Below are 17545 nucleotides of genomic sequence, written 5' to 3' on the forward strand. Positions count from 1 at the left end.
TGCACTGTTACAGCTGCAACCCAAATGAGGTTTGTCTCTCGGGCTACATCTGTGCAATGGCATTAGTGTCACTCCTGATAATAAATGCATCCTGGGGCGAAATGCTAAACTCCAAAATGCACTGCCTATTTAAATAAAGAGCTAAGTGATAGTCAACTATTCAGAGACATTGATTTGTTTAAGGTAATCAGTGATTTTTTTTGTACATTTCTTGATGGATTCCATAGGATGCCTTAGGAAAGTTTAAATCCTCCTGCAGTATATCAAATTTTTACCTTTTTTTAAATTTTTTAAACTTAGCTATCCAATGTTCCACTGCAGTTACTTAAATTTGATACTCTATTAGGCATATCAAACTTGTTGTAGAAGTTACAGGTTAATCTTATTTGAGATCTTAGGCTTGCTATTGAAAACTTTATGATAATTTTCTTGTAATTATCTTCAGGAATCATTCTTGTATATCCATCTCCCTCTGTAAGACTGAATTAATTAATGCTGAATTAACCAATTTTGCAATCTCAAAGATATCTCTGGAGGCCTAGTCCAACCTCCAGGTCGCATCAGGTTGCTGAGGAACTTGTCAAGTTGAGCTTTCAAGCTCAGCTTCAAGGCTGGAGATTCCACAACTTCTGTGCAATCAGATCAGAGTATTCAGATATGTTGGGACAAAAGGAAACTCTAGAGACATTACAAAATCATCTCAAGTAAGACTGACCAAGGTGGCAGTTTCTTGGAGACTGATGACACATGGCCATGGTATCTTGTGTACTTCAGAGGTGCAGAGAATGCCTGTTGCATGGTCTTTCAGTAGAAGGGAAACCCCCTCCCAGCTAAGGTTTTCTGATATACTTTTAAGAGCAGAGTTTTAATATTTTATTCCTGTTTCCCCTAGAAAACTAGAAGAAAATTTTCCATTTGTGGAAAATTCTCTTGGATTCAAGAGAATCACCAAGGTGTTTCTGGCAGGAACTGAAAGTGTAATAGGAAGAATCTGACAAAGATAAAGTCAATAAACTTTGAGTGATGTTACAATAACCTAAACTGTTCTATAGAACAACAGGCTCAGTTTCAGTTTTTTTACTTCACCTGGGAGAAAAAGCAAAAATTATATCAAGTTTTGTACTAGATTTGGGAGGAAACTGCAGTTTGTATATAATAATTTGCAAACAGCCTAGCTCCATCAGCTTTATGAGTCTTTAATGTGTAAGCGCTCTCATAAATGTAAATTATCACCTCATACACTCCATCAGCTTTGAGTCTTTAATGTGTAAGCGATCTCATAAATGTAAATTATCACCTCATACACCTATAAATTGCATCAACTGAGTTTGCTGGATTCATAGGTTCAAATTTTGCCTCCAGTTTCCTTAGACACAAGTTGTATCAAATTTTACCTAAATCAGCAGCTGCTGCTGTTATGCACCAGGGAGACAGAAGTGCTATTGGGTTATTTTCTTTTTCTTTTTTTTTGATTGTATCAAATTCAACCTAAGTCAGCAGCTGCTGCTGTTATGCACCAGGGAGACAGAAGTGCTATTGGGTTATTTTCTTTTTTTTTTTTAAGGCACTCTGCCAAGCTCAGAAAACATTTCAATATACATTTCTTTGAAGAAATTAGATGAGCAACATCCTTTGTTCTTCCTATTACAGAATTACCTTCATTTTCTTTTTCAAAATAATATTTTAATTTATAAAACACAACTGGTGAAGATAAGAGTATTTTACGAGGCTCTCTATTTCACTATGTTTGGGAAGCAGCCTTCTGTCTCTTCAATGACTGTCCCTAATTTTCTTCTAGTAATAAGTTTACTTTGAACACGGTAGAAAGTTTGTCTCTACCCTTTTAGTTCTCTTTCCGGATCTTAGAAACTCTCCTGTAGTTTTGGTAAACCATTACTACACCACTTTCTTAGATCCTGACTGTACAAATTGTTACCTTATGAGAGTGTAACTTATTTTGCGAGCTGGATAACTTTGGTGAGAGTTTTCCTTTTGCTCGCTGCATCTTTCTTCAAAACAGAGGTAAACACTAGACCCTGCTTTGATCTTGTGCTGGAGTCTGAACTGGCTCCCTCCACTGCATTTCATTAGACTTAAGGAACGCTTCTGCTGGTTTTCCTGGGTCAGAGCTTCTTCATGAAGCAGCTTTTCTTTTTTGTTAACAGTGTAGATGAGAGGTGACCTTTTGCTCAAGAAATTTCCACTTAAAAGAGCAGTCATGCTTGAGATCTGTTCCTGCTGCTCGCAGACTCACGGGCAGGAAGCAGAGAGGGTTAGAGAGGCTTTAACCCACCTTCCTGCCCTTCTTTGCCAATGCAAAGATGACAGAGGTTGCTGCAGTTAAGGTAGCTCAGCTTTGGCCATCAACATGCTCTCAGACCTCCACCCTGAAGGTCCCCATGACCTGCAGCCACTGCCTGAAGGTGCCACTCGGCTGATCTTGAGCTGTAACAGCTCAGACCATTAACCAGTTAGTTTTAGCCACTGCCAGCTTATGGCTAAAACCACACGGATCTGCAAACAGCCCAGCAGCGTGGTTCTGACTCACAAGTCCTACTGGATTTATTCACTGGGTTGAGAAGGTGAAGGCCCCTCCCTGCTGTCAGGATGGCAGCTGTGCCAACAGTCAGGTTGTGATACAGCCCCCAAAAGCCCACTGCATATTGTCCTCCTCACTCCTTCAACCAGAGGGAATTCTCTTTCAAGTTTCTTCATCCATTTACCCAGTTAAAAAAATGGCCTGAAACTCCTTCCATCCCACTCAATAGGCAGTGTATTACGGGATGGGAACAGTTTACCTGCTCCTATCCTGGAATACAAGGGAACTTGATAAGTCCTGGGTAATTTTAACATTTATCTCGCACACCCCACCCAAATATTTATCTTTGCTTTCTTATGGGAGAGTATGGTTGCTGGCTCAGCAATAAAAGGTGTTATTCTGCTTCACTTAATAGCTAACCAGTTTCCTGTTGCATTATCAGTGCATAAGTACCCCTCAGTTAAAAGGGCATGATTTTTCTGTGTTTGTATGGCAACAGAATTGCAACAGCTTAAAATTCTAGTTTTTAAAAATATACCCACTTTTAAAGATAATTATCCCTCAATTACTTTCCTCTGCTTTGATCAGATATAAATGAACGGCCCTCATCAGATATCTACAAGGTCTTGAAAACCATGTTTCCAACACAAATATTTGAAATTACTGACTGTAATTTTCTACTAATACACCATAGTATTTGAAAAAAAAAAGTGCTAGTATGACAAACATTTCAGTAATAGCTATGAAAATTCTTGTGCAGACTGATTAGGAAGTGGGGCAAATACAGTCAAGGTGGTTTACATCTGGGGAGTTGAATAAAGATTTTATTTCTTTTACATATTTATTAATCTGTAGTCAGAGCAGCAGCATTAACTGCAGTGTGTTGACAAGCACTTCATTAGCTTCACTTTGAAGTGAAAGCTCATCAGAAGATAGATATTTGAGAGACTGCCTGGAAAGAGAGAAGTTAGATCTGAATCCTGGATCTATTGAGTGCTGTGGTTGCTATTAGGTCAAAAGGAAAAGCTACACAAGACTGAATTATACACCTATTTGGAACAGTTGCTAGCTTCAATTCTCTGTCCCAGCAAAAAGGCAGTACATTAAGGGTGCCAGAAAAAGAGAGATAAAAATCATTGCAGGAAAAAGAAAAAACAAGCCCCAAACCACGACAGACCAAGCAGAGTTTGAGGCTAACCTGTAGCCTAAGGACTTTTTTTATTTTACCACCTCTACTTTTTTTTTTCCAGCTTCAAGCTGACTAGGTCACCAAGGTCTTTCATCAAAGGAAATATGTTATTCTCTGTCAAGAAAATCCAGTAAAGCAACATCACCCTTTTATAGGTAAAGATTCAATGCTCAAGCAGGCAGATTTTTTTTCCTGCTGCAGAAATCTTGCAGAAATGTTTGGTCTCAGGATAATTCCAGACTCAAGAATTTCTAACTAAGGAGAAGTGGCCTCATATTCCAAAGCTAAAACTCAGATTTCACACACTATTGTAGTTGAGTGCATTTGGGTAAGTGATTTAACTAACCCTTAATATTTGTGTAACAACCATAACCTGCACAAAGTTGTAGAGAATTCTCTACATTTGGCATCCACTTATGTAAACAACTTTATTTTAATGATGATGTAGGATAAATTAAGCCCAACATTATGAACAAACAGAAGTCAAAGACAGAATTTTCCTACAAGGTTTATACCCTTGAGATGTTTGAGATGCCAGAACTTCACGTGAAGATTGCTGTAGAGTTAAAAAGACACCAGGTGGTTTCCTAGACCTAGTTCAGCTTAACTATAATATGACATGGGGGGCTGGGAGCAGAACCTACACTATACAGAGCAGTAAAATATCTACATTCGTTTGGGTTAATCTTTCAAAACAAGGTTTTGAAAATTTACCAAAACCTTATTAGATTCCTATCTTCTCTGAAACCAACCATGACCACCAATCGCAACCCCTCCCCAGAGTGATTTTTCACTACATTTCTACAAGAAAACTTTCCCTTCTTACATGCTTTTTCTTTTGTTCTTAAATACACAAAAGACCTTGTTACTTCATTATGAAAATGCTGAACTTCAGCCCAGATTTATTACTCAGTTTTACACTGAAACTGTGTACAACATCTGCCAGAAGGCCCTTTTTTTTTTTCTTATTTCATCCTGATGTTCAGCATACATCCTGCTTCTCATCTCTGTTTTCAAATAAGCCAGATTACTCAGAAGGTTTCCGTAGCAATAACTATATAAAAAACCCTCCCACTTCTTCACAACTTTCCTTGCATTCCAAGTACCTGATTCACCCAGTTCCACAGGAAATAAGGTCCCAAGTAACAAATGTTTCAAGCTTAGATTGTTTTCAAGCATGTTTACTCTGTAAATATCTAAACACCTTCATTTTTTTTCAATGTAAGTAGCATACCCAAACTGTATCTCCAGTATCGCTGCCCAGTAGAGAAAATACAGCTAAAGAAGCTGCAGGGCTGGCTGCTCAGTCGGCATCTGTGTGCTTGGAAGCATTTCATTTCTGGGATTTGAACTTGAACAGAAGCCCGGGAAAGCAGTTATTCAACATACAGGGATTTGGTAAAGTTTAATACAGCTCTTCTCTTAAATGGAATGAGAAAAGAATAAACCTTCAGTTTATAAAGCCCTGAGGATCATGGAAACAGGAACCATATTTTCAAAGTTGGTCCTAATTTTAGTTAAGATCATTATTTAACTTGAAGAAAAATATGTCCTCCCAAGCAATTGACCTCAGTCCCCAAACTGATCCACTCTGGTATGAGACTTTTTCAATTGAGTAAGAATAAATCCACTAGATTCCAGGTTTTCAGACATTTAGAACTAAATCAAACAGCATAAAAATGAAATGCATTTTTATAGCTATATATCTATTAATGATACAATTTAGTAAAATACTATAATCTGTGAAGGATTTTTAACAAGTATCTTGAGTTGACAGAGTAATACCCCTTCTTCCATGATATCATTCAAAAATAGTAGAGAGAGGTTTAAAAGACTGCAGTTTTATAAGATTCTTCTGCAGGAGTCTAACGGCCACAGTTGTGTGTATGTGACCCAGAGCTCACGTGTGTGTTCGTAACTGCATACAGTATTTACACCCCTCGTGCACGTAGCACGTGGGACACACTCAGCCTCACAGCCTTGACTGCTCTGCTGTAACTCTCTGCTTAGCAATAACTCCAGAGGCTGCATGAAGATGGAGCTGTGGGATGGACCAGCTCCCAAATCCAGACATACCTTTTTCCGGAAGAGCTTGCTCAGTGGTATAGGGGTGGATGCTGCTTTCTCCTTTGTCACCTCTTTGGGGGCTTCGGTGGCCACTGCCGGCTGTTGGGCTACAGGCTCGGGGGCTTTTATATTCTGCTTGGCTGGCTGTGGCTCTTGAGAAGGAGGGATGTTTTTGTCTGATTTTACAGAGATAACAGGCTGCTGTTCAGTGCTCTAGAAAGAAACACAGACACACAGGCTGTTGGAAACGTGCGAAGGATGAGATGTTTGCAGTGGTTTCAAGCATCACCTGGTACAGGAGATAAGTGTGCAATGGGCCACTATCGCAAGCAACAAGGTGCAGCTCCCAAGCTGCATCACCTCATGCTTCCAAATGAAGTAATGTCTTGAACAGGGGAAGCAAGTTACATAGCAACCCACCCTTCATAACAGAGATGATTAATTGATTAAGAAATTAAAACAGTGTCTTTGAGACTGAAAACGACAGCAAGAATAATTACCCTTTAACTGCATTATTCATACAGATCACTTGAATCATCCTACTCACTTTGGTATTGGTTGTCTGTTGGGTCTCTTTTGCAGCCTGAAGGGAAACAAAACACAAAGACAAGTCTGTCTCTGGCAATGTCAGCGCTCACAGTTACACAGTTCAGGAATTGTCTGTGTCACAAATTATTTTATTTTTAGTGAATGTTTGTGAAAGTCCTGGCTCCTGCAACCATGGAAACTGATCTCTGGCAGAGACACGGCTGCCTGAAGGGACTCCCGGCTCCCATCCTTCTACCTGCAGCAGAGTTGCAGCCCTGTGTTAAATTGCTTTGTGCTCACACTACTGTGCTTGCAGTCCTCAAATTGTTCTTTAAAAATATATGGATTTACATATGAATTCCCAGTTTCTTCAGGTAAGAAATTATACAGGGTTTTAAGATAGTAGCTGAGATTTTTTTTTCCCTAAGCTGGATCTGCATGTGCAACTTTCAGTGCACACGTACAAGCCAGAGCTCACAGGGTTTTAAGATACTTGCTGAGATTTTTTTTTTCCCCCTAAGCTGGATCTGCATGTGTAACTTTCAGTGCACACGTACAAGCCAGAGCTGGGTCTTTCCTGCTGGGGGAATTACATACCCGTCAAGGACTTACTAACATCACCTTCAAAACATGAGGTTTAGCTTTCTGAGATGCAAGACAGGCAAATGACTACCTGGAAGTGAAGGGAACAGAACAGCAGTGGCTTTGTAACTTGGAAATGGGAGATGCAGCTCTACAGAGAGAAGATCTGAGGGTGCTGGAGATTGGTTTAGTCCATCCACTCATTTTTGTGCATTGGGGGGGATTTACTCTTTTGTAAAAACAATCCTTAGTGTTGAATCTACTGGTTTCGTTAAAATACACAAAGCCAGGAGGGATCCAGTTTGCTAAACTCTTCTGGCCAGTGATATGGAGCAGTATCTATTGAGCCTAACAGTCAGCATAGCTTAGGCTGAAGATGAATATCTGAGCTGTACAAAGAGAGGAGCAGCAAGTCACACACTCAAACAGGAGCCCGGCATCCCCGGGTTCAGGCAGCCTGCCACACGCTCTGCAGATTCCTTCAATGAATAGGTGAGAGGTGTTTTGCAGGAGCCAAGAACTTCTTTTTGCGGTTAGCTCTAATGAACAAGATCCAGAGCAAGTGGTAAAAAGTAATGTAATGCCATGAGCTGGCTTCAATATTAATGCTGAAAATAAGCGATTAACCCTTCCAAGTCAGAATTCCATAAATAAGTACAGTTACACTGCAAAACTGACATGCAATGCAAGGGAATAAATGAACCAAAATGCCATCTAAACTCAGTCTTTGAGGTCAAATGGCCAAATCCCATCCCATCAGCTTATGTTACGGCTTTCTATTAGGATGCGCCTTGCTGTTTGAAAACAACATTCCCAAGCTGCTTTAAAGTTAGTACTGAAAGACAATGTTAACTTAATAGGAAATCTTTTCTTAACTAAGGCACTGAGAAACACATTTTGGAAGACTTGCAGAGACAGAACTTTCAGAGGGGAGATTGAAGTTCTTAAAATTAAATATGACTACTATATTAAAATGATCATTTCAAATAAAGGAATTCATTACCTGTTCATCTAGTTGACATCATGCTAAAGCATTTCAAATGAAAAAAGAGGAACAGAACTACTTTTTTTTTTAAAACTACAGGTGATAACTTCAGAGATTGCCTGTCATATCACTGCTCTGATTTGAATTTTCCCTTTCAATCAGCCTTACAAGCAAACTGTTGGCACCATTTTGATCCACCTCCTTTATTCTTAATATGTTATAAATGATACCCCACTTACTGCTTTCATATTTTGTATATGGAAAGAAAGCTGTGAAAATAGATGTAGAAACAAGAAAAACATTTTAAAAGTATAAAATGAAAAAAATTTACGAGACAGATTTTATTGGTGTTAAAATTTAGTGCTGCTGCATTCCTTCAAGGTAACTGCTTTCATTCCAGACCAAAAGTCTTTAAAGTTCTGTCAAATACCTTAATGAAATCCAATTATCTCTCCCAACAATTCATTGTGAGATTTTGAACTACTGGAGAAGAGACTTATTGGAGAAATAGCCTCTTAAAAAGTGCTAGCCAGGTCTGTTTTTTACCAGAAAGCCCTAATTCATTATGAGCAATGATTCATATTTTAATTGCATTAAGTATCAAAACTATTAACTATCAATGTAGTATATACAAGATGAGATCTTAACCTTAAGCTGTTGGCAAGAACTGTAGACTTAAAACCATTGGGAAGATTATTATTCCTTCAGTAGTACACAGCTGACATTTTTATCTCAATATGAGACAGTGGAAAGAACATTTTTGTTTCAAAAAATATCTTAAAGGACTCCCTTTGCCTTGTGCCCTTGATTATAAAGCCCCCTACTCACCAGAAATTCCACGTGGGTGTTTTGAGTGAACGTTAAATATTAATTACTTTCCTCCCCCAGTGGAAGGGTCTCTGCATTCTTTGGGCTGGAAAAGCTACAATTCTCTGCTTCTCTGCCGCAGAACATCACGGCAGATAATCTTCAGAGAATGCAGAAATGCCCAAATATGGAATTTGAGACTAAAGCTGATGAAGTTTTCAGTGGATTTTTAAGATAAAAGCTAACATACTTTAAACAATCATTTGCACAAAACGTGTGCTTTTTGAACAACTTTAAAATAGCCTTGAAAACCCAAATTTTTTCCATCCAAACTAAACTTAGAATTCAATCAACAATTACTTTTCTTGTTTTCAGTTAGAAGTAACTATTTCTGAAGGAACCTTCTCTGCCATATCCGATGCGGCAGTTCAACAAATCACTGATTTTGAACACATGACAGTAGGTGTTGAGGCAATGTGGCTCATAAAGCCTTAACTACAGTTGGACTGAGCTCTTCAACCTGTCCTACAATTGCAGGCACTGCTCATATTTGCATAATTCATTGTTTGTCAGTACCTTTTATTTTATTCTGAAGTGGCCAGGGAAGTTTAGTCAGCATTAGTAAGTGTCACTGGGAAGCCCGTAGTGGGGAAGGTTAGAGGAATTGTTTCAGAACCCTGAATTCACAGATGGCATGAGGAGAGAAACATTGCAGATGAAGATTGTTTTCACAACGTGTGGCACAGAAACGCTCACAGCAGTAGTTTCAGAGCCCTGCACAGCTGGCCAGATGCTGATTTCAGTCGCCAATGAAATAACTTTGTGACAGGAGCCATCTGTTACTGCTCAGGGTTCTGCTCTTGCTCGCGTTTCATACAGACCTTATGCCTAAAGAGTTTGCTAAATGTACTGTGTCCTAGCTTGGGACTCTCCGCCTTCTTTTTCTTGGCTCCTTTAGTTTGGGATTCTGCCGCTGTCTTCGGAGCAGGCTGCCCACCATGGCCTTTGTCCGCTTTTGATCCCTTTTGTACAACACCATGTCAAGTTGAGTACTTACCACAAAGTTCTTATTAATTTCATGAAAAACAAACCCTCATACATGTCATATTAAAACCAAATATTTCCTTTTTGCCCTGGACAACAAATTATGTTTTCCTGCAATTACGCAGTTCTCCTCTGACCTTCTTTCACACAAGTAGTGAAATAACTATAAAAGCTAGGGCAATCCAGTTAACTCAATTAAACCACAATATCCTTAAGTTGAAACCCAAATCCCACAAAGGCTGAGACTTATGAATTTAAATTCATGAGTAGTCAACTAAATTTGTGACTTGTAAGTTTAAAATTGGCAGATGTATAAAACTTTGAAAATATTTGCATCCTTTTTATTGCAGTGTTATAGGAACTTTAAAATGTTTTGCATAATGCATTATTTAGGAAAATAGGGGTATGAATATTCACAATACATGGTACATACAATATTTCAACTTTGCAATAATGTTCATGAAATTAGTTAGAAATGAAAGTATCAGAAAAATAGTAGTGAGAGACTGATACTAAAAGTGATGAAACAAAAAGTGCTGCTTCCTTTTAATTTAATTCTGAATATTTGCAGGAGGCACTTGTTTTGGGAATCATTGCCTACTGGTGTTAGAGACTAAAACTAAGAAACTAGGCAGCTAAAATGTTTTGCATAATGCATTATTTAGGAAAATAGGGGTATGAATATTCACAAAAAATGTTTTGCATAATGCATTTAGGAAAATAGGGGTATGAATATTCACAATACATGGTACATACAATATTTCAACTTTGCAATAATGTTCATGAAATTAGTTAGAAATGAAAGTATCAGAAGAATAGTAGAGACGGATTCTAAAAGTGGTGAAACAGAAAGTGCTGCTTCCTTTTAATTTCATTCTGAATATTTACAGGAGGCACTTGTTTTGGGAATCATTGCCTAAATAGTAGTGAGAGACTGATACTAAAAGTGATGAAACAAAAAGTGCTGCTTCCTTTTAATTTAATTCTGAATATTTGCAGGAGGCACTTGTTTTGGGAATCATTGCCTACTGGTGTTAGAGACTAAAACTAAGAAACTAGGCACCACATTGAATAATCCACAACAAAGGGATATAAAATACAGAAACACTGATAGATGTCTATGTGGGGGAAAAAAAAAAAAAAACCTTGGCAGATGTATAAAACTTTGAAAATATTTGCATCCTTTTTATTGCAGTGTTATAGGAACTTTAAAATGTTTTGCATAATGCATTATTTAGGAAAATAGGGGTATGAATATTCACAATACATGGTACATACAATATTTCAACTTTGCAATAATGTTCATGAAATTAGTTAGAAATGAAAGTATCAGAAAAATAGTAGTGAGAGACTGATACTAAAAGTGATGAAACAAAAAGTGCTGCTTCCTTTTAATTTAATTCTGAATATTTGCAGGAGGCACTTGTTTTGGGAATCATTGCCTACTGGTGTTAGAGACTAAAACTAAGAAACTAGGCAGCACATTGAAAAATCCACAACAAAGGGGTATAAAATACAGTAACACTGATAGATGTTTATGTGGGGAAAAAAAATATATATCAGGCTATTTTTAAGAAGTGGTAGCAGACTCCCTGCAGCTCAATGCAGACTGAATTACACTGCATAGGGTAGAGGTGGGCCTATTCAAATACATAGCTTTTCTACAAGTCTTGGAAAAACTTGAGTAACATTTGCTAAAATGTTCCATTTACTTTTTCACAACATTGGAATTTTTTTTTTCTTAATCATAATTGAAGTACCTCTTCAAAACATCACTCCTCAACCTGCTGTTGCTGCCCCCCCTCCACACCTTCTAATCTTCAACCAACCCTCTGCATTTATCAGTGGAGGGAAAAATGGTTACATTTTTATGTTAGTGAACAATAGGAATTTTTTCCCTTCCTTACTTTTTCACAACATTGGAATTTTTTTTTTCTTAATCATAATTGAAGTACCTCTTCAAAACATCACTCCTCAACCTGCTGTTGCTGCCCCCCCTCCACACCTTCTAATCTTCAACCAACCCTCTGCATTTATCAGTGGAGGGAAAAATGGTTACATTCTTTTCACAACATTGGAATTTTTTTTTAATCATAATTGAAGTACCTCTTCAATGAAAACATCACTCCTCAATCTGCTGTTGCTGCCCCCCCCACCTTCTAATCTTCAACCAACCCTCTGGATTTATCAGTGGAGGGAAAAATGGTTACATTTTTATGTTAGTGAACAATAGGAATTTTTTCCCTTCCTTCCTTACCATTTTAATCTTTTCAATAATAAAAAAGGAAGGGGACAAAACCACAAATTTCCAGGGTTGCTTAACTGAGCTTCAGCATACAAACAAGTTCACACAAGAGTCTGTTCTATGGTAACAGCAGTGTACAAATGCCCATAATATGTGACTAATCACAAATAATATGGGGTAGCATTATTCACTCTCCAGTGTCTGTGTCAGGTTTTAAAGCAGTACGATGCCTTTGATTACCTACTACAAAGGAGAATGCAGTATTTCTTTTACTTGCTACTATCCTGGCCTTCAATTCTGATCTCCCTTAGGCAATTTAGTTCCCAATTTAATTAAGAATCAGACCAATATATAGTGGAGAAATACAAATTTTTGAAGTTCTGTTTCAATGAAAAATGACTCAAGTGCTCACCCTCTGGGTAATTAGCTTGCCCCTTCACAAGCTTCAGTCTGATTTCTTTTACACTTCAACAAAGCAAAAATAAAACCTTCCATCTTAGTAAAATGCTTCTAAATGAGTTGACAAATATTTCCAGGAACTACGAAAACATGTAGAGACCCAAACTCCAAAGAAACAATCAGCCTACAGTATTCACAATGTGAAGTATCAAGCACAGTGGCTGCCCACAACTAATATGTGAGGAGGAAAGGTCCAGAGTACAGAATGTAACACGTATGAGGACATTAAGTCAAGATCTTGGTCTCGGGATTGTTTCATTCAGTGCAATTACACACTTCCTACAAAGGGCTTTGTACTACGAAGAGGCTGTGGCCAGTTACATCAAAATTGGCCATTTTTCTTTCTACTGTGTTCTATTCCCAGTATTCCCAACCATACAGTGATGAGGGAACAAGTCAGGATCTGCTGGAGAAGGATCAAATAGATGGTCCAGGGCAGATCTGATCCAACTGTTGTGTTGGGTTAGTATGAACTTGGAAAGGATCAATGAATCCAAGGAAGCATGACTCAACACCCATTAAACTCTTGTGTTTACATGGATGGAGTGACAATCATTAAGGGTGTGCCCAGGCTGCTGAAAGCATACATGTCTTGAGCCAGCTGATTAATGTCTCCACCATCGCTGATGACAGCATATTGCTGCAAAAACCCCAAGGTCAGCTTCACTGATGCTGCACACCTCCGCATCTCAGTGGGAAGGATCACACTGCCCTGGTGGGCTGTAGCTGTTTCTCAGATTCATGAGAAAGCTCATCTATTTGCCATGGGAGAGCACTGCTGAGAGGCACTGGGAACCTCCCAGCCCTTGTGAGATAAAACCCAGCTCCTCCCTGCAAAGGAACTGCCTGAGCAGCCGAAATGATAGTGGGACCAGGAGCCAAAGACACAGGGGTCCCTGTGTCAGCTGGACCACGGCACAGCTCCACGCACTCAGGAGGGCTCCAAATGCACAAAGGGGAAGCCTCACTTATTTCTCAGGGGGGAAATTGTCATTGTTTAATTATTTACATCAGCTTTAAAAGCTGCAGCTTTTCTATGTAGTAGTTGTCGAGTTAACCTTTTTCATGTTTTTCTTTTAATATAGTGAAAATAGTCTTTATATCAAGAAAACAATAGTGAAGGTGAAGAAATTCTTTGTAAAAAGCAACTCCCGTTTAACTCCTGTATAATGAGTTTGCATATCCTGCTAGTCATCTGGATTTGTTTACCCTCAGAGGTGTGATAGCAAACCAAACCCAAACAGCATATTTGTTTCCAAATTACAGCACACCTGCTCCAACAGTCACCTGCTATAGCAGCACATGGGTGTGTTTGATAAAGCCAGGTATGCAAACGGGACTGAACAACTGGATTTTTCACAAGTTGTTGAAAGGGCTACAAGTCTCACTGAAATGGTGCAATGTGATAGCTACCTCCTCTGGATACCTTAGAAGACCTCAGTTCCAGAGCTATAATTGGGGAGTGATTTGTGTCCCCCCGTGTACTCATCAGACATTCTGGAAAGACTGGCTTCACCATTTTAGTACCAGGCTACAGAAAAATTGAATTGGATGAAAGGGATTAAAAAAATGGGATGAAACCAAAAATGTCAATGACAATTGTGATTTTGGCTAATAGCTGCATGGAAAGACTACTTCGTTTTTCAGGGTTTCATTCTTGATGCATTAATTGAAATTTATCACAGACATTGCAAGAAAAGCTGTAGTTATTTTACTTGTAAGAATGTCTAAGGACATTTAATCTGGAAGTTCCCTGTTGTTCAGACAGTGATATGCCTGTAGTCCACTGAAACATCAGAAGACAGAAGGCAGCTTAATACAAATCATCTCAGCTGTGCTCCTGTTGAAGCTATTGTAAGTTTTGGCACTAACTTAACAGGAAAAAAAAAAGGGGGAAAGGAGAAGACTTCAAACACCTACATTTTTCCATTTTAAAATACTGTGTTTTAAACTTCATGTTTTTACAGTTTATCTTTTTCCCCAGTGGGTTTTTTTTAAAGTCTGGAAAATACATTGGATAAATCTGATATTTTCAATATTTCTAATAACAAATAAAAGATGTAATAATGAAGATTTTCTGAATTGGCAAATAAAGAATCATCACAGCTCATGGATGCTAAAATGTTTCCTCTTGCCAGTGGAAACCAAGAACAAATGTTTTGATAAAAGGAAAGCAAGGGGCCACAACTGCCTGTTACATGGAGAAGCGTTTCTCAGGCTGGTTCTGTACCTGTCCAGCCAATGGGTTTCACCTCCTGGTGGGACCACCACACACATGCAGTCAGCCTGACACTCTCTATTAGAACAACTTGAGTGTTCAATTCACCCTGCTTAAGAAAACCACTGATTCTCCTCTTTGCATGCGAAAGGAAGACTCCTGAGTGGTGAGTGAAGGACAACCCTCCCTGTGAGTCCCCAGCCTGCCCAGAGCAGCTCCATTATCTCCCCATCAGCCCTGGGCACAGCACAGCCCATACAGGGGGGCTTCAGCTGGGAGCATCCCACAGAATAACTGTTGGGAACTCCTCCTGCTTTTTGATTTTAGGGAAGCTGATCCGTGCCCATCCTCCTGCACCCTAAGGGGGGACCCAGCAGTAGCTGTGGGTGCACCACAGGGCAGGAGAGTGGGAGCAGGGTCCACCAAGGCACAGAGCTGCCACAAGCAGAGGGACCTCACTTGTCCCCCCCAGGAGCTCCAGCTGGTGTTAAGAGAGATAAAGGAGACGTGCATATACACTACTGGAAATGAAAAACCAGAAGCTTTGCACAGCTCTACGAACAAATGGAGTTTTCTGTGGACTCAAAGGATTTTACTCAAATCAACCAAAAGCGTTACCAGGTCATCATCAACCTTACAAAAAATGCTACAGGTCAGATCTTGATTGTAACACATGTTATGAAGAATTGCACTGTTTATGCTCATCTTTCTTTCAAATTTATTCAGGGGAAAAATATTTTAAATTCCTTCAAATTATGTCATCAATTGGGGAAAAAGCAACACAACAAAGAGGAAATACCTCTGTCAAAACCATCTAGTGATCAGTGACAGAATGAGAAGTCTGCCTACCTTGTCCTCAGAATCACTTTTGGCTTCAGCTTTGCTTGGGGAGACCTTAAATATATTTGAGAAAAAAAAAATATCAGTCACACCCAACTCAGTCTTTGAAAAGATCTGAAAGCTCATCTTTTGAAACTAGAAGGTTTTTCTAGCACAAAGGTGAAAGAAGTACAAATATTACTTTTCTGCCCCATGTGGGAAAGTTTATATTATAAATGTTTCTTGATGGCAACTTAAAGTCAACAGCTACAATGAAAAATATCTAGACAAAAGATGTATTATTCAAGCTTATACATCCAATTAATCAATAAAAATGAACTTTTAGAGACTTTTACAAAAAGTTTCAACGTGCAGAAAATATTTAAGACAGCTAAATATCTCCAAGTCTACAAGTATCTCTGCAAAAGAGGAAGTTTCCAGAGTAGGTCATCATCATTTGATGGTAACTGCACTGTACCTACACATCCCTATCACTCTCAAGACATCCTCCAAGGCACCCATTTAGCTTCATTACTTCTCAGTGCCCATAGCAGTGGACGTGGTAAATTTAGTTCAACATGTCCAACATAGGATTTTTATAAACAATTTAAAGCATAGCCTAGGAACAAAAAGACAAAAGCTTACCAATGTTTTGAGGAAGCTCATGACGGAGTTTTCTGCTGCAGCAACTGGTTGGGGGTTGTCTTCTTTTACCTCTGCCTTTTCAGGTTGCTCAACAGTGAGACCGTTGATACCTGCCGAGTCCTGCTGTAGGTCTTTTTGGTTGCAGGCATCTATCTCCTAAAAAAACCCAACAAATCACACACGCACAAAAAAGAGAGGGCAGAATTTCCTCAGTCCTAGCTTGCTTAATTTCCAGTGGAATGCAAAAGTAACATTTGTGACTTGCATTATGTTACTCTGAGAGTCACAACCCTAATTCCAACCATACTTCTCCAGCCTACATATTCAGAACAATGGAGCATTTATACATCTCTTTTCTCTCTTTTCTAATATATTCAGCATTTGCCATTGGTTGGAGGAACATTGTTCTCAGCTACCAAGTATAACAAACACAAGTAAAGTTGCACACGGCATCCCAAACAACACTGCTTTTCTCTTTTCAAGGCTGAACTTGTGAATAGGAACAAATGTTGAGATTTTGGCCTTTGATGGCTCAGTGTCTGATTGTACTATACAAAGATTGCTTCCGATACTCTGTATTCTGCAATTCCAGAAATAATTTTTATCTAGCAAACACAAGCATGTTATAGATTAAAAGAATGGCAAAAGCAACCAACCCAAAGTAATTCTTCTGAGCCAGATGGAGCAGCCTCCTCTCTTCCTGGAATTACAGTTCCCAGAGCCCAAAAATAGTTTTCCAGTGCTCAAACACTCACAAGCATGTAATATACTCAGTTTCTGTTTAGACATCTAAGCATGGGCCTGTTCTAAAGAGAAAAGAACAAACCCTCCTCTTAGACCAGTTTTGGAGAGCTTGGTACCCTTTTACACTGAATTTACCTGCCATTCTGGCCACTTTTGCCTTGAGCCTGCACAGGTAAAGCCAACACAAACGTTGCTCATGAGAGCAGCTTGAGACAAGTCCTCATGTCCCATTGTTCATGAGAGCAGCTTGAGACAAGTCCTCATGTCCCATTCAGCATTTCCTTTTTAAATCTTTAAACAGCTCTACATCTGGCAAGTAATAGCCAAGTCAGTTCCCAATAATTCTCCTCCCTTTTGTGTACCTATTTACATTTTAAGTGCAGGGCTGGATCTGTCAATTATTATTGCAGTATATTGGGACTAGCACAGTGGTGGCCTCGACTTTGGTAGGGGATTTGAGACAGTATTGAATGGACAATCATAACAATGCCACATTTCTTTAGCAGAAGTTATCATTCCCAACTATTAAGACATCTGGTCACTTAGGAAATAGTGTTTAGATATTTAAGTTAATAGTTAAGACACTAGATACCCAGATTACTCCAGAGGGAAATAAAGGAGAAGAAATAAAACAGATGGACCCATCTAGGTGTCTCCAGTAAAAAGCATCTTTG

General features: G+C 38.9%; 1 protein-coding gene across 5 annotated transcripts in view; it reads right to left on the reverse strand.

Annotated features, from left to right (window-relative positions):
• Positions 1-17545, reverse strand: part of BCAS1 (breast carcinoma amplified sequence 1) — a 56756-nt gene that overhangs the window by 20576 nt on the left and 18635 nt on the right. For 4 of the 5 annotated variants that reach the window (XM_014943855.1, XM_014943856.1, XM_014943853.1 and 1 more), the window contains exons 6-10: positions 16128-16283; positions 15513-15557; positions 9579-9719; positions 6343-6378; positions 5805-6008 (exon numbers count right to left, since the gene is read on the reverse strand). In XM_014943855.1, coding sequence (XP_014799341.1) covers positions 5805-6008; positions 6343-6378; positions 9579-9719; positions 15513-15557; positions 16128-16283 — 582 coding nt within the window. The remainder of the gene's footprint in view (positions 1-5804; positions 6009-6342; positions 6379-9578; positions 9720-15512; positions 15558-16127; positions 16284-17545) is intronic. The other variant, XM_014943854.1, reaches the window with a different exon arrangement.

Source organism: Calidris pugnax, unplaced genomic scaffold (assembly GCF_001431845.1).
Source record: "Calidris pugnax isolate Ruff unplaced genomic scaffold, ASM143184v1 scaffold118, whole genome shotgun sequence".
NCBI classification, from domain to species: Eukaryota; Metazoa; Chordata; class Aves; order Charadriiformes; family Scolopacidae; genus Calidris; species Calidris pugnax.